General features: G+C 52.1%; 1 protein-coding gene across 1 annotated transcript; it reads left to right on the forward strand.

The window, feature by feature from the left end:
• The first annotated feature begins 606 nt into the window (after positions 1-606).
• Positions 607-21809, forward strand: SETD1A (SET domain containing 1A, histone lysine methyltransferase). The gene is given in 20 exon segments (XM_049904420.1): positions 607-691; positions 1268-1432; positions 1654-1749; positions 3491-3761; positions 4853-4974; positions 5423-5652; positions 5947-6796; positions 6945-7730; positions 8255-8431; positions 8556-8643; positions 9394-9551; positions 9704-9791; positions 11722-12063; positions 16991-17841; positions 17843-18029; positions 18438-18610; positions 18698-18808; positions 19012-19131; positions 20770-20907; positions 20984-21809. Coding segments are annotated over 19 exon segments (5112 nt in total). The 5' UTR covers positions 607-691; positions 1268-1282; the 3' UTR covers positions 21158-21809.
• Positions 21810-21995: the final 186 nt, after the last annotated feature.

Below are 21995 nucleotides of genomic sequence, written 5' to 3' on the forward strand. Positions count from 1 at the left end.
CCAATAGGGCTTGGCTAACCCGGCGTTATTTTCTTGACTCCACCAAGGCGGGTGAAGGGTGGCGACGGCTGAGTCCAGGACCCGTGGCGAATCTGCGGGCTTTTGCACCTTTGGCCGCGCGAAGAAAGGGCAAGGAAGAGGAGCAAAGGAGCGCGCATGCTAGCTACCCATTCGCCCCGCCCGCCTGACGAATCTGCGTCTGTCCAACGCGCCACTCAAACCTCCTCAGCTCTGGCTGGCCTCCTCCTCTCAGTCCCGCCCCCTTTTTCTCAGGGACTAGTCGCAGCTTTCGTCACCGCCGATTCGCCAAGGCCCCCAGGCCGGAGCAGCTGGATAGCAGTAGTGAAACCCACTCTCCGGGGGATGCGGCCAATCGCCAGGCTCCCTGGGCCGCAACTCCCGAGCCTTACAGGGTGCTGGCCGAGGCGAGGCCGCTACCCTCGGCCCTGTGGATCTCCCAGCGGCGCCCGTGGCGAAAGTGCGAATGCAGATTCCGTGCCCGCTGGGCCTCGCGCAGGTGGCTGTGGTGTTTGGTGCGCGCGCCGGGGTGGTGGTGGTGGGGGGGGGCGCCGCCGCCGCCACCGCTGCGGGGCAGGGTCTCGCGCTGCTGCCGCCGCCGCCGCCGCCGCCGCCTCGCGCCGCTGAGGTGCCGCGCGGGGTGGGGGGAGGGGGAGCCGCTCGCCACAAGCGGGTGAGTGGGGCCGGGGCGCGCGTGCGCGGGAACGGGGGGGTGCAAAGCGCGCTGGGGCGGGAGAGGGCAGCGACGCGCGCTACCCCCACCCCCTCTCCCGGATTCGGGGCCGAAGCCGGGTCTCGGGCTCGGTCTCGCGGTGTTTCCAACGCCCCGAAGAGGTGCCACCTCTCGGCCAGGGGATCGGGGCGCGGGGACGGGAGCGGGTGTGTGGGAGCGGGAGCCAGGCTTGGCCCGGGCCGCTGGCCGGTGAGGAGGCGGGAGGGGGCGGGGCCTGCCAGGGGGCGGGGGAGGGGTCTTGTGCCGAGGCCAAGTGGGGCGCGCGCTAGGGAGAGCAGGAGGATAAGGGGGCGCGAGATGGGCCCGGGGACCTGATGGGAGAGTTGGGAGGTGAAGAGAGAATGGGATGTTGTGGTGAAACAGGGCATCTGAGGGAAAATCTGGGGAAGGCACGACTCCTGGTGAGGTGTGGAAACGGGTAATGAGAGAAGCTGGAGTTGGGGTTAGTTGATGAGAAACAGCAAGGCAGTCAGAACTTAGTCCTGAACCTCCTTGGGTGTTCCTCTTCCCTAACAGTGTAAATGAGCAAAGATGGATCAGGAAGGTGGGGGAGATGGGCAGAAGGCCCCGAGCTTCCAGTGGCGGAACTACAAGCTCATCGTGGATCCTGCCTTGGACCCTGCCTTGCGAAGGCCTTCTCAGAAGGTGTACCGCTATGATGGAGTCCACTTCAGTGTCAGTGTGAGTGCTCCTGGCCTTTCCTTGCCGTCTAGGGAACTCCAGGCAGATTCTTCTCCATTACCTCAGTCCGGCATCTAGAACTCTCGCACCCATAGCTTCTCTTCTTAAAAGTGGGCAGTCAGAATCCAGCTCTTTTGCGTATGGGTCTCAAATGGGCTTCCTAGAGCTCAGCAACCTGGTTTCACGCTGAGCTATTTTTCTGTTCTTGCTTTCCTTCCTAGGACTCAAAGTATATTCCAGTTGAAGATCTCCAAGACCCCCGTTGCCACGTCAGGTCCAAAAACAGAGACTTTTCCCTCCCAGTCCCTAAATTTAAGGTATGTGTCTGCTGATCTCCTGGTGTGGTGGTGACTTGGACGGTGTGAAAGATCCATCTTAACAGTCTAGATTTAAAGTAGCTTAACGAAACAACTTTAGAAGCTACGGGTCTGCGTTATTCTGTATAGGAGGTATACATATCTTCTAGAAAGGCACAGGTGAGGCATCCCCTGGCGGCAGGAGCGTTGACTTCTTGAAAGGTAAGGTAAAGACAGGTTTAGCAGGTATAGCTAAAACTACTTACCCTAGAAAGTGAATTGAATGACAGTGCTCTGGTTGGGTATCCCAATTCCTCAACAACTAAGGGAAGGCCACTGCCTCCTTGGAGTCCTCTGTTTCTTGCCTCTTACTTGACCATGTTTTCTCCATGATGTTTCTTCAGAGGTCTCCCATTTTCCTGTCTAGGCAGCATACTTATCAGGCCTGGACCTGGGCATATAAAACTTTATACTTAGTTTTCTTCACTGATTCTTTATTTTTCATTTTTAAGTAGTTTGTCGCATTCTTTCATCCGTTTTTTCACTTTGTACACTTTCCGTGGATGATCTTTTTCGCACCCGTGGTTTGGGCTATTACGTAAATGTTGATGACTTCCAAATCTCTGTTTCCAGCCCAGGTCACTCTCTGAACCTCCAGACTTGTATGCCTGTTAGAGGGACAGCTCCACAGGCACTTCAAAGTCAGAAGGTTAAAACAAATCATCTTTATCTTCTCAGTCCTGCTCTTCATTTTTCGTCTACATATTGATGGTAACACCATCTATTCAGCTGCACAAGCTAGAAACCTGAGAGTCATCCTTTGATTCTCTTCTCCTTTATTTCACTTACCTTGTCACCAAGTCTTGCTGATTTTTCTTAAACATGTTTTCTTTCTACTTTAATCTCTTTGTTTCTATTGCTATTTTTGTAATGCAGACTCTTGTATCTATTTCACCTGATTTTCTTGTTTGTGTATGTGGCTCCTGTTCGTGCTCCACTTTGCTGTCATTTATTTCTTTGATTGTACCGTTTTCTTACTTTACATTGTCATTAAGTCTACGTTTTTAGGCATTGGCTTGTATGGTTATTGATCTGGCCTCACCTCATCTTCTGCTTTGACACCCACAGGCCTGTGTTCCATTCATTCCAGATGCTTGCCGTTTCTAGAAAATGACAAGGTGTTTTATAGTTCATGCTTTGGAAGTCCTTGTCATCCTGATGGGCTCCTGTTTATCCAAAAAACTCAGCACAGATTATGCCATCTTTATGACTCCTTCTCTGACTCTACCATGAACCAAAGTTTTCTTTTCTGGGCTTCCAAACATCCTATCCATACCTCTGCTGACACTTGCAACGTCATATGGTGATTGTATGTGTCTATCCGTCTCGTCTACTTTTCTGAATGGTAGTCATTTTTTTGCCCATCTTTGTATTCCTCGTGTCCAGTTCATGGTAGTCACTTAGTCTGACTGAATGAACGGTTTCTCTGTTGACTAGGAATAAGCTAGTACGTTTATTCCGTGGTTGGTATCTTTCTTTTGTTGGTTTTGCCATTATTTTATGTTGGGAAGAACTTAGGGAAGAGAGGGGATCAAGACTGATGTAGACCCTTACTATGGCCCTTTTCCTGGTTTTTCTCCCTTGCCCCTTAGTTTCCCAGTCCCATCTCTCTTGACCTCCGGGATCTTGCTAAAGTTCCCCCAAGGGCAAAGGAACAGTGGCCAGTATTGAGACCATAGACCAACTCCTGTCCTCTCCACAGCTGGATGAGTTCTATATTGGACAGATCCCACTGAAGGAAGTGACCTTTGCAAGGCTGAATGACAACGTGCGGGAGACCTTTCTGAAGGACATGTGCCGGAAGTATGGCGAGGTGGAAGAGGTAGAGATCCTTCTTCACCCCCGTACTCGCAAGCACCTGGGCCTGGCCCGCGTGCTCTTTACCAGCACTCGGGGAGCCAAGGAAACGGTCAAAAACCTCCACCTGACCTCCGTCATGGGCAACATCATCCATGCCCAGCTCGATATCAAAGGTGAGGACTCCCCCGGCCTGCTGCCGAGGTTGGTTTCCAGCAGAGGTTGTACATGCACATGCCCGTTGAGGCCAGGCAAGTGGTCAGGTTCAAAATTCCTTATTTGAAACTCCTGGGGCCAGATGTGTTTCCGAAGTCAACGTTTCTCCACTGTTTGAAAGGGATTGCGGACTCTATACGTGGTCATTTGCTTGTTGTTTTCAGCAGGGTTTAAGGCAGCGCCCCGCAGTCAAGCATGTGATTGTACTTGTAAGGAAGTGAATGACAAGGGTCATGTTAAGTAGAATGTACAAAGACTGTAATAAATAGTTTCAGGTCGTGTTTTGACACCAAAGTCCTAGGAATACTGGATTTTTGCTTTTTGGGGTTTCGAAATTTTAGGTACGGAATTAGAGTGAAGCAGCCTGCGCTGAGTTAAGGAACAGTAGAGTGGAGTGGGAACTGGCAAGCTGTATGTTATAGTGCCACCTAAAGGAAGCAGCTGTGAGTTAGTTAGTTGTTTTCAGGTGGTAATGAGAACTAATATTGCTAAATAACCTGACTCTTAAAAAAAGAAACCAAAAATAGGAAGTTTTGTGTGAAATCTCATAGTTTTAAAATGTTGGTTCCAATAAAATTTTATGTTACATGTAGACCAAATAAAACAACTGTGGGCTGGATTTAGCCCTCAGGCTACCATTTTGCGGCCTTTATCTTACAGGTTGAAGAGGATGATGGGTTTAGCATTAAGTGACCTGGATTTGAATTCTCGTTCTGCCACTGACTAGCTTTGTGACTCTGTGCAGGTTATTTTTCTTTAAGCCTACAAAATAGAACTACTGATGCATCTTTTTCCCAGTGCTCATCCAAAGTAGTAACTCATGTAAATGTGTTGTTGTATGTTGGGAAACGTTGTGCAGCGCATTTGTAGTAGCTATTGGGGGCAGGTACTGAGATCCTAAAGACAGAGGAAGATTGAAGACCCGAAATGAAATCTTAGATTCCAACAAATTGTAGGAAACACGAGAACTGAGAAAGCAGCAGGAAAACCAAACCAGGAAGGAGTTACTTTCTCCACTTGACCCTGTCGATTCCCATTTGCCTCCCTCCAGGACAGCAACGAATGAAGTACTATGAACTGATTGTTAATGGCTCCTACACTCCCCAGACGGTGCCCACTGGGGGCAAGGCCCTAAGTGAGAAGTTCCAGGGCTCCGGTGCAGCCACTGAGACGGTGAGAAGCTTATGGCTGCCACAGTCCCAGCCTTGTAGGCATGGTACCTGGGTTTCAGGAATAGGAGCAGCCTTTGGGAGGTCCTTGACCTTTCTTTTTAGGTACAGGAGAGCCAAGGAAAGATGCCTGGATGCTTTTATAAAACCAAAACAGTTGCTGTCATGTTAATTCTGACTTAGAGCAACCCCACGTGTGTCAGTAGAATGGTGCTCCCTTGGATTTTCAATGGCTTATTTTTTGGAAGTAGATCTCCAGGCCTTTGTTCTGAGGTGCCTCTGGGTAGACTTGAACCACCAACCTTTCAGTTAGTAGCCAAGCACCTAACTGTTTGCACCACATAGGGACTTTTCAAAGACAGAGAAATAGAACTCTTGGTTTGGAGAAGGGGAAGTTCTGAAATGGTAGTTGATTTCTTTTCCTTTCTCTCTGTCCCACTCCCTCCCTCCAGACTGAATCCCGCCGCCGCTCCTCCTCCGACACAGCTGCCTACCCAGCAGGCACAACTGTGGTGGGTACCCCTGGCAATGGCACCCCTTGCTCCCAGGACACAAGCTTCTCCGGCAGCCGACAAGACACCCCATCTTCTTTCGGCCAGTTCACCCCTCAGTCCTCCCAAGGAACCCCCTACACTTCTCGGGGCAGCACCCCCTACTCTCAGGACTCTGCCTACTCCAGCAGGTACAAAGCAGACATCTGGGGCCCCAAACCATTAAATTCTGGGAGCTGCCACTAGGATGAAAGACCCCGAAGTCTCTCCAAGAAGGAGTTGGAAATCATTTTTCTAGTTTCTCTGTGGATTCAGCGTACAAATCCCTGTTTTCAGGGAATTCACTATAGTTCAGGAACCCAAAAGCACTGAGATCATCCTTTGGAGGAAGGGGCTTTATAGAGGGGCTTTGGGTACCAAGAACCAGAATACCAGGGTTTAGTCATGTAAAATGAAATCGTCTAACTCCCCCACTTCTTCTCCAGCACTACTTCAACCTCCTTCAAGCCCCGGCGGTCAGAGAACAGCTACCAAGATTCCTTTTCCCGCCGTCATTTCTCTGCCTCCTCAGCCCCCACAACCACCTCTACAGCCATCTCAGCCACCACTGCAGCCACCTCCACGTCCTCCTCCTCGTCTTCTTCATTGTCCTCATCCTCCTCGTCCTCTTCCTCTTCCTCGTCTTCTCATTTTCGTGGTTCTGACTCAAACTACCCAGCATATTATGAAAGTTGGAATCGCTATCAACGTCATGCGTCCTACCCACCCCGCCGGGCAACCCGGGAGGAGCCCCCTGGAGCCCCTTTTGCTGAAAACACAGCTGAGCGCTTCCCACCTTCCTACACATCCTACTTGCCCCCTGAGCCCAGCCGGCCAACTGATCAGGACTACAGGCCTCCTGCCTCAGAGGCTCCGCCCCCAGAACCTCCAGAACCTGGTGGAGGCGGGGATGGTGGGGGGCCCAGCCCTGAGAGAGAAGAAGCCCGGACTTCCCCCCACCCAGCCTCACCTGCCCGTTCCGGCTCTCCAGCCCCAGAGACCACCAATGAGAGCGTGCCCTTTGCTCAACACAGCAGCTTGGATTCCCGCATCGAAATGTTGCTGAAAGAGCAGCGTTCCAAGTTTTCTTTCCTGGCCTCTGACACAGAGGAGGAGGAGGAGAACAACAGCACAGGCCCTGGGCCTAGAGACACAGGGAGTGAGGTGCCTTCTGGGTCAGGTCATGGGCCCTGCACACCCCCTCCAGCCCCAGCTAATTTTGAGGATGTGGCACCTACAGGGAGTGGGGAACCAGGGGCCACCAGGGAGTCGCCGAAGGCCAACGGACAGAACCAGGTGAGGCCGGGGTCAGCCAGCAAAGGGACCTGGGACCTGGGAGGCAGGACTGGGGGAGAGGGAAGGGAACTAGACAAGAACAGAGATTTGAGGAAAAGTTCAGGGAATGGGCAGAAGCTTTCTGTGACTCTTCTCTGCATCCCCACAGGCTTCTCCATGCTCTTCTGGGGAGGACATGGAGATCTCCGATGATGACAGGGGCGGCTCACCCCCTCCGGCCCCAACACCCCCCCAGCAGCCTCCACCGCCTCCCCCTCCACCCCCTCCTCCTCCTCCATACCTGGCTTCTCTTCCTCTTGGTTATCCTCCCCACCAACCTGCCTACCTCCTCCCACCCCGACCTGATGGCCCACCGCCCCCCGAGTATCCCCCACCTCCTCCACCGCCGCCCCACATATATGACTTTGTGAACTCCCTGGAGCTAATGGATCGACTTGGGGCTCAGTGGGGAGGGATGCCCATGTCCTTCCAGATGCAAACCCAGATGCTGACTCGGCTCCACCAGCTGCGGCAGGGCAAGGGGTTGACTACGGCCTCTGCTGGTCCCCCTGGTGGGGCCTTCGGGGAGGCCTTCTTACCATTCGCACCCCCCCAAGAGGCAGCCTACAGCTTGCCCTATGCTCTGTATCCACAAGGGCAGGAAGGCCGAGGGGCATACTCCCGGGAGGCCTACCACCTGCCTTTGCCTGTGGCAGCCGAGCCCCTGCCCTCCTCCTCAGCCTCGGGAGAAGAGGCCCGGCTGCCTCCCAGGGAGGAAGCAGAGCTGGCAGAGGGCAAGGCCCTACCGTCAGCAGGCACCGTGGGCCGTGTGCTAGCCACCCTAGTCCAAGAGATGAAGAGCATCATGCAGCGTGACCTCAATCGCAAGATGGTGGAGAATGTGGCCTTTGGAGCCTTTGACCAGTGGTGGGAGAGCAAGGAAGAGAAGGCCAAGGTGAGGGCCAGCGCCTGGGACTGGGGAAACATGGGGCTCCGTCAGGAAATAGACTTCTGGCTCCTCCAGGCTGCACAGCTCAAAATAGAGGAGAGAGGTAATCCAGGCAAGTGGAGAGAGATCATGGGCACTCAGTGAGATATACTAGGTGGGTGCGGAGATGGGGGCTAGGGAGCGCGCAGTAGAAAAAGCTCAGGCCTGAGGGTCAAAAAGGTTTGTTCTGATTCCATTGCTTACTTCCCCTAGGCAAGGCCCTTAAATCTTTCTTGGCTTCGATCTTCATTTCTCCACATGTAAAGTGGGAATAATGGTAGTTGTTTCATGAGGTTGACAGACTGAATGAGCAGACCTTTGAAAAAATGTCCGTTGCTTGAACAGGAGCTAGTACAAGGAGATGCATGACGTAGATACGTATCAAGTGGAAAAGCGAATAGCTGCTGTTAGGTATTTTTGGGGCCTGGAAGTAACTCTCGGGTAGGAGGGTGCACCTGGGTTCTGGGGTTTAGTCCTCCTTCTGCCTATAGCCATTCCAGAACGCAGCCAAACAACAAGCCAAGGAAGAGGATAAAGAGAAGACGAAGCTTAAGGAGCCAGGTCTGCTCTCCCTCGTAGACTGGGCCAAGAGTGGGGGTACCACAGGCATCGAGGCCTTCGCCTTTGGGTCAGGGCTACGAGGGGCCCTTCGGCTGCCTTCTTTCAAGGTACCCAGAACTGTGGCCTTGCTGAGTGGGGTGGGGAGAAGGGTGAAGGGTTCCGTTCTTTGGGGTAGGGTGGTCAGGAACCATGAGTGTTTGAAACGAGCCCTGTCTATTCCTTACACTCCAGGTAAAGCGGAAAGAGCCATCAGAAATTTCAGAAGCCAGCGAGGAAAAACGGCCTCGACCCTCCACTCCAGCAGAGGAAGATGAAGATGGTGAGTGGGAGGTCAGGAGAAATGAGAAAGGGGACAGGCTGTGTATATATTTCGATATGAAAACAAGAGATAGGGACATAGGGGTGGTCAAGGTGTCTTGGAGGCAGGGAGCCAAGTGAAGGTTTTGGTACATGCTAAGATAAAGCAGTTGTGAGTGGCGGGAGAACCATCAGATAGGGTTGTCCCTGGATTTTAGTTGTGGTGCTTACAATTGTATATTGATGTAATCTCTCTGTATCTTGTTGTTTTCACTTGTAAGATAGGAATAATAATTTCAGTGTCTAAAATCATGGAATTTTTAAGTTAAACAGATCATCTACCCAAATTTACCGTCTGGTGCTTAAACTCTCTTATAAGCTTCCACCAGTTTGTGTAAGTCCGAGCTATTGGTTGACAGCTTACATAGCTGGAAAACTTTATTGAGTCAGATCTGCTTCCCTCGAGACACATTGGCCTTAGTACTGTTTTCTGGGGCCCAGCATAACAAGTCAGTTCTCTCCTCCACCTTTCCCGGAAAAGGATGCAGATAAAGTGGGCAGGAATGTTTAAAGCCATATAAAACGTTAGGTAACCGTGAGTTGTTTGTGTTTCTCTGCTGAGCTTCAACTTCTTGTCTGTAAAATGAGTTCTATTTTGTAGAACCGTCAGGAAGATTAGCAGTAGCGTACGTAAAGCTCCTTGCATGGGGTAGAGGAATAGTAATTTATTGTTGATGGTAAATTACCCTAACTATCACTCACCTGGGTCTAGACCCTGAGCGAGAGAAGGATGCTGGAGAGTCAGGGCGTCCTGGAACCAAGCCCCCAAAGCGAGATGAAGAGCGAGGCAAGACCCAGGGCAAGCACCGCAAGTCATTCGCTCTGGACAGTGAAGGCGAGGAGGCATCCCAGGAGTCCTCCTCAGAGAAGGTGAGGGGCCAGGGCTCCCAATCTCTGCCAAAAGCCCACTTCTTGAGTCCCTGTCCTAGCCAACTTCTCTCCAGGCCAGAGCCCTGGCAGCTGTGCCCCCAGAGGACCAGTCGTCCCTTTCCTATTCATCTCCATCTGTCTCTTTGTTTAAGGACGAGGAGGATGATGAGGAAGATGAAGAAGACGAAGATCGAGAGGAATCCGTGGATACAACTAAGAAGGAGATAGAGGCATCAGATGGTGAGTACAGGCAGTTAAATAGAATTCTGGTTTAGGGAGGAAGGCATTCAGCCACCTGGCTAGTCCTTTCCTGAGTCCACATGACCTCCCTGCTGAATTTATTGGTTGCTTTTGCCCTCCCCAAGAGCAACTGTCTTTCAGCCATATCCTTTGAAACCTCCACCCATTGTGAACAGTAAGCCCACTATGCAAAATGCTCCCTTCTGCGTACCTCTTCTCCTGAAATACAGGTCTCCGTTGAGGAAACCCAGCAGTGGCTGTTCATTTACCTGAGCCTTAGCGACAAGGGGTCTGCATTCTCCTACTACCCCTTGATGCTACCAGACTGTACTTGTCCACCTTTGGGGACTGTTTTTCCTTTAAGGCCCTTGCCACTAAGCTTTGTCTCCCTTTTTGCCCACCCGTTGCTGCCATCAGCCAGCCACCACTGTATCCTTTTGTTGAACACCTGTTTGTTCCTCCACATTCATTGAAGTCCTGGGTATGTGGTTCAGTCTTCTTTTTCATCTATTTGTTCAGAAATATGTATTGAATCCCTGCTCTGTGTCAGCCACTGTTCTAGGTATTAGGGACACATCAATGACCAAACAGATGTGGTTCCTGCTTTTACAGAGTTTGTGATTATTTGGAGAGGTGGGGGAGACGTGACAAACAAGTGAACGAGTATCACTTCAGATAGAGGTACATGCTTTGAGGAAAATAAAACAGGTTCATGGGGTAGAGAGTGATAGGATGGGGGAGTTGGGGGGAAGATTTACCCTTTTGTATAGGATGATCAAAGAGGACCATTTGAGCAGAGGGCCAGAATGGTGAAAATGATGGTCTGAGGTCCTCTCTTTTCAGTGAAGCAGGGAGGAAGGTCATCTGCTAAAACTGAATGGAGTAGAGGCTTGAGACCCTTACACATCCGCTTGATAACTGACTCCCTTCAGCCTTACCTCCTGACTATTCCTTGAATTTGTCTCCTCCTTTGTTCCTGCTATTCTGCTTTAGTCCAGGCCTTCCTCTCTTAGATTCTTGCAGCAGTCTAGACTGATCTTCCTGTCTCTGTTCCATCCGTCTCCATCCATACCAATCCATACTCCAACTTGGTGACAGCCTTATCTTTCCTAAAATGCACATCTGAGCCTGTTACCTCTCTGTTTCAAGTCTTTACTTGGCTCTGTATTGTTCACAGTAAAGCAGGCTCCTCAGTCTGGCATTTATACCCTGGCCATTTATAAACTAGCCCCTGTTTATCTGTTCAGTTCCATCTCACCATCTTCTAGCCCCCTCTCTGGCCACTACAATCTTCTGATTTATCCAGTTACGTTCCTCAAAGACTGCAAAATTTATTATTTGAGGGAGCAAGTTTTGGAAATGCTTAATTAGAGTTAAACAAGGTTTTATTGCAGAATTTCTAAGAACCCTTTCTGTGGTTACCAGTCTCCAAGAGGCATATAGCATATAATACTTTCTAAACTGATTTCACTCTGGAATCCTTTTTCACGCAGTCTCTTGTCCAGATCCACTTTGGGAAGAACTTCTATAGTCAGAGCAGACTTCTGCCAGTCTCCAGATGCCCATCTTCTCTTGCCCGCTTGCCTTTGACATCCCTGCTCAGCTTCTGTGGCTGCTTGGTGGATTCCTGCTTGCCCTTCTCAGTTTCAACATCTTTTTCTCAGGGACTCCTCTCCCGACTCGATCCTCCAGGCAGAATTAAGGGTGTCCTTTCTCCATGCTTCCCTACCCCCGACACTGATGTTTATCACACCGTCAACAAATTGTCCGCCTCGAGGGTAGGACTTCTATCTTATTCATATTGGACTTCTCAGCACCTAGCATAAAGTCTCCCTAACACATCCATAGTAGCAGGTCTGTGAATGAGCCCAGGGCTTGACCAAGTGAGGGGTCTTTCCACCTCGCCTGATTGCCGCTTCTGGATTTTCAGGCGAGGACGAGGAAAGCGATTCGTCCTCCAAATGTTCTCTGTATGCTGACTCAGATGGTGAAAATGATAGCCCGTCGGATTCCGAGAGCAGCAGCTCCTCCAGCTCCTCGTCTTCTTCCTCTTCCTCATCATCATCCTCGTCGTCGTCCTCCTCTTCCTCATCTGAGTCCTCTGAAGAAGAAGAAGAAGAGCAGCCGACAACCAAACCCTCAGCCTCACCGCCCCCCAGAGAAGTCCCAGCACCCCCACCAGTGCCTGTAGAAGAGCCCGAGCCAGAGAGAGTTGCAGGCTCCCCCGTCACACCTCTCCCTGAACAGGAGAAGTCTCCAGCAAGACCTGCAAGTAGGTGGTACAGGGCTGTCGATGGGAGCGCTGTGTGTGTGTCTGTGACTGTGAGGGAACAGTGCAACCAGCATTTATTAATTGTGTACCGCTGTGTGACTTTGTTGGAGAAATATACAAAGTTGGATCGAAGTCACTGTCTCCTGTCACTCCCCCCTTGGAGACATTTATAGCCTGACACAGTCAAACAGCACTCCTATAAATGGCTTACAGAGCCAGACCAGGATGTTTGGCTATGTAAGTGAAAAAGAGTGGCTTCTTTCCTATTAAGTTAAGGGGTCACAAAGAGATGCAGAAGAGTAGAAGTGGGAATGAAGATTTGAGAGAAATTAAGGAAATAAAATGATTTGGCTAAACTGTTTTTCAGGAAAGAAAAGTCAAGAACCAGGGCCAGTAGAGACTAGGTGAACCCCCGAGATTATCACCCTAGGATACCCTTTAAACTTGGAACTCAAACCACTCCCAGAGGTCAGGTCACTTTTCACCCAAATGACAGATTGGCCCAAAAAATAAATTATATCACCCATGAGTACTGTGCTCCTCTAGGTAATCATCTAAATGAAACCAAATGGTAAACACTTTCCCTAGAGCAAGGATGAGGAGGCAGGCGGGGGGCAGGGAAGCTAGATGAAAGGAAACAAAACAACCAGAATGGAGAGAATGAGAACGCTGATATATTGTAAAAAACGTAACCGATGTCCCTGAATGACATTTGTATAGAAGTTGTTAAATAAGAACTTTGTTTCCTGTGTAAACCTCCATGAAAAACACAGTATGTTTTAAAAAAGAAAGAAGAAGGAGAACCAGGATTAGGAGAAGAGTTGATGAAGATCAGTTGGGGCTAACTTTGAGGTACTTCTGAGGCAGTGGGATCAATCAGTCTGAAGCACTGGAAGAAAAAGTAGGCTGGAAATGAGGTAGTTATTTGGGAGTAGTGAAGGAATGGCTGTGAATACACCTGTACACCCTAGGAGAGTGTATAGAACGAGAAGGGAGAAGGGGGTCTGAGCCGTAAAGTTCCGTAAGAGATAGGTGGCCAAAGCGGAGCCCGGGAGACTGAAAAGGAATGGTCAGAGTGGTGGGAAGGAAACCAGGGAGTGAGCAGTGTTTTGGACACCAAGGGAAGGAAAGCTAGAGTTTAAAAAAGTAGGGAGTGGGCTGTATTGTCAGGCCCCAAGAGAGGTTGTAAGATAGAGAAAGTGTCTGTTGGCTTCCGCATCGGTGGCCTTACTGGTTTCAGTTGAGGACAGTAGTTCAGACTAAAGCCAAGTTGTGGGCGTTAAGGAGTGAGGGGAGGTGACAAAGTAGAGATAGCCAGTCTTCTGGAAGGCCAGGCCCCTCTTGCTGTGATAGAAAAGAAAATTGAGAGGTAGTAATTCATAATTAAAACTGTTAGTACCGTGTTGATTTCTGAGTTGGATAATAAATATTAACATTTATGGAGTACTTACTGTATGCCGGGCTCTAGGCTGAGCATGTTGCAAATTCGTTTTCTCGTTAACTTCTCACAATGTCCGTGTTATCATTCCTCTTGGTGTGGTACAGGAACAACCTCAAGGTTACACAGCTGGGAAGTGGAGACCTGGGACTGGAGAGATAGCTCTTGGCTGTTGCCGGGGTCTGGGAAGGTAGCAAGAAGAGGAGGCAAGGTTGATGGAGAGCTTAACTTTTAAAAGTAGATGAGACTTTAGCATGTTCATACACTGAAGGGAAGAGGGAGCAGGAAAGTGGCCCAGGCGAACTCTCTGGATTAGCATTCCTGAGGTGGTAGAGGGGTTGGGCTTTTGATCAGATACAAATAGATTTGTAAGTGGGGAGGCAGGGAAACGTGGGATTTCCTGCATGGTGGTCTCCTGTTTCTTCTGTGCAGTGGGAAGGAAGGACATTTTCTGAGAATGAGGGGTGGGTAGAGGAGAGGACCTGGGACAGTGAGGGGTGTGGAGAGTGAGGATGAAGGAGACCTAAGGCTTGCCGACAACACAAGCCCTGCTGAGGCGGGGGGCTGAGAGTGAAAGAGGAGAGAAGGTGGTTTGTTTCAGGGTTGGGATCTGCAGGGTCAAGAGATGAGGCCTTGAGGATGTGGAAGGTGCCATGAAGGGAGAAGATAAAGGGTGGGCCCCCTTAGGGAGGGCGATGGGATGGAGGGATGCGAAATTGAAAAAGTGCACTGAGGTGAGCTGAAAGGGCAGTGAGGAATTGTGGTCAGAGAGTAAATCGGTGTGTAAGTGTCCAAGGTGGAGCCGATTTGAGGGTGATAAGGTCCAGGTGTGTGACTAGTGGAGGGTAGCTGAGGGTGAGTGAAACAGGTCCCTGGAGATGAGAGAATCTAGGTGAACAGGTGGGATGCTGAAGTCCCCTGGGTAGATGTCAGGGATGGGGGAGGAGAAGAGGATTAAACCAGGTCCCTTGGTGAGAATGATAGTCATAACAGGGAGGAAAATCAGTTACCAGGATGAGGCTGGATAGGGGGGCTGTGTGGCATAGTGGCAGGAGACGGGGAGAGGGATTGAGAGGGCAACCAGGGGCAGCCCACACCCACCTCCAGAGACTGAATAGTGGTTCCTGGTAAATGGGGGCCTTATCGAGGGCTTATTGGGTTTCTAGTGACCAGAACCAATTTCAGTCAGTTTAAGTAGAAAGATTTGTTAACAGGATGTGACCTGTCTGGTGGGACCAAAGACAGCTGCCAGAATCAGGGACCTGGATGCCCTAGGACTCACTTTTTTCTGTCTTCCAGTCTGGTTCATTCTTTCCTCCTCCGGAGGGCTGCCTCATGCTCCTCCATTCCAGCAGAGGTTGTTCACCCCTCCCCACCCCCAATATTGGCCCCAGAGACACACTCTCAGTCTTAGATCTTTATTCTCAGAAGTTTCTGATTGGGTTGGCTAGGGTCAGGTGGTCCAGTTAATGATGGCCCTGAGAGAGGGGGCAGGTCATGCAGTAGAAGCAGTGGCTTCTGGGGCCTCGCCATTGTGAATCTAAAAATACTGGGAGAAATTCTTGGAGAAAAGTGGGAGTTGGATTGGCTGGGCAGGTACCCCAAAAACCTAAATGAAAGGGATGTCTGGGTTTAAACTCTCAGGACAGGGAGAGGTGAGAAATCTGTATGCTTAAAAAGCCAGGGTTCCAGAGGACACAGCAGCCTAGGTTGAGAGGGTGGGGGTGGGGAGGCAGCCCCAAAACGGGGGAGAGAAGAAGAGTTAGGAGGACTTATAGAAGCTGGAGGGCCTGGAACAAGTATCCAGGGGCCTCGCTAGCTTCACACTACAGATTAATACGGGCTGAGACCCTGGCTAGTATCCAGGGCCCAGGGAGACAGCAAGCTGAGGGCCTTGCTCAGGGTGCGGGGTTGGAGAACATCTGTTAAGGCAGTGGACACATATTGATCACTGCCCACTCTGGGCCAGGTCTTGTGCTGGCTGCCCTTGAGCTGTGGGAGCAGCAGGGTCAGATGTGAAACTACTGAATCCTAGTGCAGGGCATCCAGACTGTCCAGGTACAAGCCTTGTTCTGTTATTTGCCAGCTGTGTGACCTTAGGCAGGTTATTAACCTCTTTGTGTCTCAGTTTCCTCATCTGTAAGACGGGATTAATGGTACCCACCTCATAGGCTTCTTGTCAGAATTAATAAGTTATGTATATCATAGGCTTGGATTGGTCCTTGGCACAGAAGCAGTTGAGAACCACCAGCCTCCTGGTTCTGTGAAGAAGGTGTTTCCAATGTCTGAGGAAGTCAGGGAAGGCTTCACAAAGGAGGTGGCCTTGAGCTGGGTCTAAAAGCTGCATGTGAGCTTTCCCCGTGGACCAGGGGTGAGAGGTATTTCAAACAAAGGGAACAGCATAAGCAGAGGGCCAGTGGCCTGAAAAAGCCATGGCCTGACTCCATGGGGATTGTCTGAGAGTCAGGTCTGCAGGAAGACAGATCTGTCCCAAGGGAAAGGGCTGTGTACATTTTAAACAGTGTTCAGACCCCCACACGTGGCATGAGACTTGAGGGCCCCAACTGAGGAGGAATGTGCCCCCTGTCTTGGGGGCGTTAGCTGAGGAGACACTGCTGTCTGCTTGTGGACAATGTATTATCCCTTCCCTACCCCATCCCGCATCCTTTGAATCTCAGCTTAAACCTCAGCTTCTCTAGGGAAGTGTTCCTGACCCCCTCCCCACTAGATCAAATCCCCACTTCTGTGGCGGGGAGGGGCAAACTTTATAAAATATTTTAATACAAAGATGCAGTGCTTACATTGTATTTCCCTGCCTCACTGAACTAAGAAATTGTTTATACTTGAAATAATGGATACTGTGGTTCAAATCTCATTGCATTCTCGTTAAAGGAAATGCAATTGGCAGAAATTCTCTTGGTCTTTGTACCTAGTTGTCGAATGTGGTTCTCTCACCACCAATGTTGTAAAAAGGCTAGGATTGAAGTGTTTGTTTTCTTAGACTCCTCTTCCTGCTCTACTTGTCACAGCTTTGGCTGTCCATTCATTTTGTGTAATCGTCTCCCAGGTAGATTGTGAGCTCCGTGAGGGCATTGAAAGTGTCTGTTTGATGAACCTGTTTTCCCCAGGCCTAAAGACAGTTGAGGCTCAGTAGATATGCGTTGAAGGTATGAGTGAGCGGGTGCTAAGTCCCATCCTGTCCAGGGAGCCCACAGTGCTGAGGGCTAGGAAAACGGGGAGTTGCAGGTGTGAGAGACAGGCAGTATGTTCCCTGAGAAAGCAGGAGTGTCTGTCTGTCTGTCTGTCTGAGTTGCTTGGGCAGAAGCTGAGAAGAGAACAAGTGCAGCCTGTTGCAGAGCAGCTGTGGTGTGGATTCCTCGGTGAGGAGGGCCAGGGCCTCATGTCTCCTGCCCATAGTGCATCTCAGTTTGATGATGTCAGGGCAGGAATCTGACCTTCTTGCCTTTACCTGTGTGCTTCCTTCCCCAGGTTCCACTGAGGAACCACCTCCTAGTGTTCCCCAGCCTCCCCCAGAGCCACCAGCTGGGCCCCCAGCTCCCACCCCACGCCCCGAGGAGCGCCCATCCTCTCCTATCCCTCTCCTTCCCCCACCCAAGAAACGCCGGAAAACAGTCTCCTTCTCTGCCATGGAGGAGGCGCCAGCCCCGGAGCCTCCCCCAGTTGCCCCACCACAGGTCAAGTCTCCTGGCCCAGTCTCTCGCAAAGCCCCCCGGGGTGTGGAGCGGACCATTCGCAACCTGCCCCTGGACCATGCATCTCTGGTCAAGAGTTGGCCCGAGGAGGTGTCCAGAGGAGGTCGGAGCCGGGCTGGAAGCCGAGGCCGCTTCACCGAGGAAGAAGAGGCTGAGCCAGGAACAGAAGTGGACCTGGCAGTGCTAGCCGACCTGGCCCTGACCCCAGCCCGGCGTGGGCTGGTGGTCCCACCTACTGGCGACGACTCAGAGGCTACAGAGACATCAGATGAGGCAGACCGCCCAGGCCCCCCACTCAGCCACGTCCTCCTGGAGCACAACTATGCCCTGGCCATCAAGCCTACACCCACCACGCTGGCCCCTCGGCCCCTGGAGCCAGTTCCCGCCCCTGCAGCCCTCTTCAGCTCCCCGGCAGATGAGGTCCTGGAGGCCCCTGAGGTGGTGGTGGCTGAGGCAGAGGAGCCAAAGCAGCAGCAGCAAGAGGGGGGTGAGGAGGAGGATGAGGAGGAAGAGGAGGAGTCAGAGTCATCTGAGAGCAGCAGCAGCAGCAGCAGTGATGGGGAAGGGGCCCTCCGGCGGCGTAGCCTCCGCTCCCACACCCGGCGCCGGCGGCCACCTCAGCCCCCACCCCCCCCCACCCCCACCCACCTTCGAGCCCCGCAGTGAGTTTGAGCAGATGACCATCCTGTATGACATTTGGAACTCAGGCCTGGACTTGGAGGATATGGGCTACCTCCGACTCACATACGAGCGGCTACTACAACAGACAAGTGGAGCTGACTGGCTTAATGACACCCACTGGGTCCATCACACAAATATCCTGAACCGTAGAGGCTGGCCTCCCCAGCACGGGAAGACGGAGGCCCAGGGGTAGGGGACTTCCCTTTGGTTGCACAGCTAGGCAGTATCCCCTTCAGATACTCCCAGTATCTGTGTTTGTTTCCCTACCTGTCTGTTTAGTTCTCTTTGCTTCCTTCAGCCTGAGTGTTTTTTCTCTGGCAACCAAGCTACCCTTTTTTTTCTTCCTTATGCTTCTTTTCTGCCTCCTGAAAGTTGTCTGGCAAAAAAGGTAATGGAGCCTGAGACTTATTTCTCTCTTTCTCAAACTGACCATGCTGCTAAAATTGGTCATCCTTTCCCTGGGCTGAGGCTGGGGACAGAGGGGAGAGGGACTCCAGGATCTGGGCAGTGAGGAACACAACCTCTTCCTTAACACCCTGCACTCACCAATCTGAACACTCCAAAACGCAAGCGGCGGCCCCAAGATGGGCCCCGTGAGCACCAGACAGGCTCGGCCCGCAGCGAAGGCTATTACCCCATCAGCAAGAAAGAAAAGGACAAGTACCTGGATGTGTGCCCCGTCTCGGCCCGGCAGCTGGAGGGAGTGGACACTCAGGTGGGGCCCTGCCCTCATCCCTGGCCCACTGGTATCGTCTTCCCATCGTTGGTGCTGTCCCTCACCTCCCTTTCCTGATTGTCACAGGGGACTAACCGTGTGCTTTCGGAGCGCCGGTCTGAACAGCGGCGGTTGCTGAGTGCCATTGGCACCTCGGCCGTCATGGATAGCGATCTGCTGAAGCTGAACCAGCTCAAGGTGAGGAGTGGGGGCTTGGGAAGGGGAGGAGACTTCGTGAAAAGACTGAACCAAGGGGAGCCAGCCATGGCAGGAGCACGTGGTCCCTTGTGGGTAGGCATGGGAGGTGAGGGGCCAGGCCACCCCTACCTGAGAGGTCTGTAGGAAAGGCAAGGAGCTGGGTTGTGGGTGCATGCAGCAGCGGTCTACCCTCTGTCCCTCAGTTCCGGAAGAAGAAGCTCCGATTTGGCCGGAGTCGGATCCATGAGTGGGGTCTGTTTGCCATGGAGCCCATCGCAGCTGATGAGATGGTCATCGAATATGTGGGTCAGAACATCCGCCAGGTGAGACTCCAGCCCCCAGCCCAGCTGTCTGTCAACAGATTGCATCAGGTGCTCCCATGAACACCATTTGACCTTCTGGAGAAAGCCTCTTGTAGCCTCCTAGCTCCAAGACTTAGCTAGCCAGTGCAATTTGCCTCGTTATTTGTTTCTTTTCTTTCTTCACTGAACAGTTAGTAATGGTTACTAGTAGACGTGTTAATGACACAGCAGGAACAAGACAGCATGTCTTCCCATTTAAAGAGTTGACAGTCTAGTGGGGAAGAGAGGTATTGAATGAGTAAGAACAAAGGATAGTGTTTGATGTTAAGGGAGCCTTTGCGGGGGGTGGGGGGGTAGTGGCAGCACGTACCAAGGGACCCAAGACCAGTTAGAGACGGCGACGTTTTGACCAAGAGCTGAAAGATAATCAGGAACTCCTTGGCTCAGGTGAGGGGCGTGATGTGCAAAGGCCTGGAGGCAGCATAGTCTATGAGTGTGAGGAGATCAGATTGGCTGGTTGGAAAAATGTGCTGGCGCCAGTGGCAGCGATGTGAGGCTAGAGAGATAGGTGGAGCCCAGATTCCACAGACCCTGGAGGCCATGTTAATAAATTTGGACCTGCACGGGACAGAGGAGGAAAGCCCCTGAGAAGTGTTACAGCAGAAGATTTTGGAGGTTAGTAAGCTCCCTTTGGCTGCTGTGAAAGAACCAGAGGTTGAGACCAGTGAAGGATGAGGGGAGTTTGCAGAGACCCAGGCCAAAGGTGACAGTGGTCTGGATTAGGCAGAGGTAGCAGAGGTAAGAGAGAAGAGTGTGCAGGCCCAAGGACGTTGGCAAGACCAGGCAATGAGTCGGGTATGGAGAGAGTGCGGGTGAGGGGGCATTTTCTCAGGGGGCTGGCTTCAGCAGTCTGGAGTACGGTAGGGCTGCCAGTGAGTTGGGGAGCGAGGAGGAGGAGTAGATGTGTGGGGTAGATGGACATGTGAGGTTGAGATGCCCAGGGGACATCTAGGGGACAACACCCAGCAGCTCCACTGAGGTGGCTTTTGGCTGAAGATGGAAGTTTGGGTGGAGTTCCCAACACTCAGCCTGCGGGTGAAGTTCTAGAGGGGGTGAGATCACCTCGGGAGTGTGTGCAGAGGGCTTATCAGCCCTCGTTTTTTGGGCAATAAAAGTTGCTCCTTCTCACACAAGGTCATGGGCCCTAGCATGGACAACTGGTCTTTTGCATTGGCCAGAGGCAGCCAATGGATGCATGTGTTGCAGAGGGGGTCCGGGGAGAAGAGATGGGTAGGGTTTGGTTCGTAAAATGGCCATTGTTCCTTTAGGAAGGGCCTCAGACACTCCAGGAGGAGCCGGTGCTTCTGCCTGATGACCAGTACAGATTTCCCTGGAGGCCTGGCCTGGGTGACTTAATGGCAGCCAGAGGTTCAGGGTGGGTGGCCATGAGAGAGGACTGCTGGAAGCAGAGTCAGAGAAGGGCCAGTGCCTTGGGTTAGTGGGAGTCAGAGGAGAACTGCAGGACCAGTATAGGTCAGTGTAGGCCCTGGGGTGGTAGCTGGTAGCCTGTTCAGACCCCCATCACAGGCTGGTGGGTCAGGCTAGGCCCAGCAGGAAGCTGAGGGGCAGGTCCCTGACCATTGCATCCCATCCTGCCAGATGGTGGCTGACATGCGGGAGAAACGCTATGTGCAGGAGGGCATTGGCAGCAGTTACCTGTTCCGAGTTGACCATGACACCATCATTGACGCTACCAAGTGCGGCAACTTGGCACGGTTCATCAACCACTGCTGCACGGTACGCGGGGAGTCAGGCCAGAGGGTGGTGCGGGGTGGAGCGGGCTGGGCCACAGCTCACACTGTCCCCCCCACAGCCTAACTGTTACGCCAAGGTCATCACCATCGAGTCACAGAAGAAGATTGTGATTTACTCCAAGCAGCCCATCGGCGTGGATGAGGAGATCACTTACGACTACAAGTTCCCGCTGGAGGACAACAAGATCCCGTGTTTGTGCGGCACTGAGAGCTGCCGTGGCTCCCTCAACTGAGATGGGGCAGGACTGGTGCCCACACCCCTATTTATTCTCCCGTGGTGCCCCGAGCACCCACAACCCCCTAGCCTTAGTGGGTTCAGCAGGGCCCACTTGCTCCCATCTCCAAGTATGGGGCTAGGGGGCCCCCAGGCCCAGCGAGGGAGCCTCACTCAGTCCCTTGAGGCAGCTTTGCCTCCCCTGTTGCCCCTGCCCACCCATCCCCTAATTTTTTTTCTTTGCGGAGAAGAAGCTGTAAATGTTTTGTAGCTGCCAGCAGCTGTTTCCTGTGGAAACCTGGGGTGCCGGCCTGTACAGATCTGTTCTTGGGAGGCTACACAGCCCCCGTGCTTTGTGTTAATGGGGACTTCCCCTTTGTGCCCTGCGTGTACCCCTCCCCAGTTTAGGGGTCTCTAGGGGCAGTGGCCATGTTCTCCCCCTGGGGGGGCCCTGCGCCCCCAGTCCTGGGGACTCCGTGCCTGGAACCCTGCCTCATCTTCAGTTCCTGCCAGACCCTGTGGGTCACCCTCCCACCCTGGTGTCTGAGGCCCCTGGCTCAGCCAGGCCAGGGTGGTGGGGGGTGTGCCCTTCCTGTTGGGCTGGATTGTACATATGTTAATAGTGCAAACCCAATGCCACATTTTTATAATTGTGATTAAACTTTATTGTACAAAAGTGCTTGCTTGGTCAGTATCTTTGGGAAGAGTGGGGTGGAAGGGGGATTAAGGATACAGAGGGTGGAGCAAGCTGAAAAGAGGAAAAAATGGGTGGCCTGAAGTTTGGGGTGGGTAGAGGGCCTTTTGGGCAAGAGTCCAGACCTTCAGAGCCAGCCACCAGTGCTCTGGGCCACCTGATA

This window comes from Elephas maximus, chromosome 12 (assembly GCF_024166365.1).
Source record: "Elephas maximus indicus isolate mEleMax1 chromosome 12, mEleMax1 primary haplotype, whole genome shotgun sequence".
Taxonomy (NCBI): Eukaryota; Metazoa; Chordata; class Mammalia; order Proboscidea; family Elephantidae; genus Elephas; species Elephas maximus.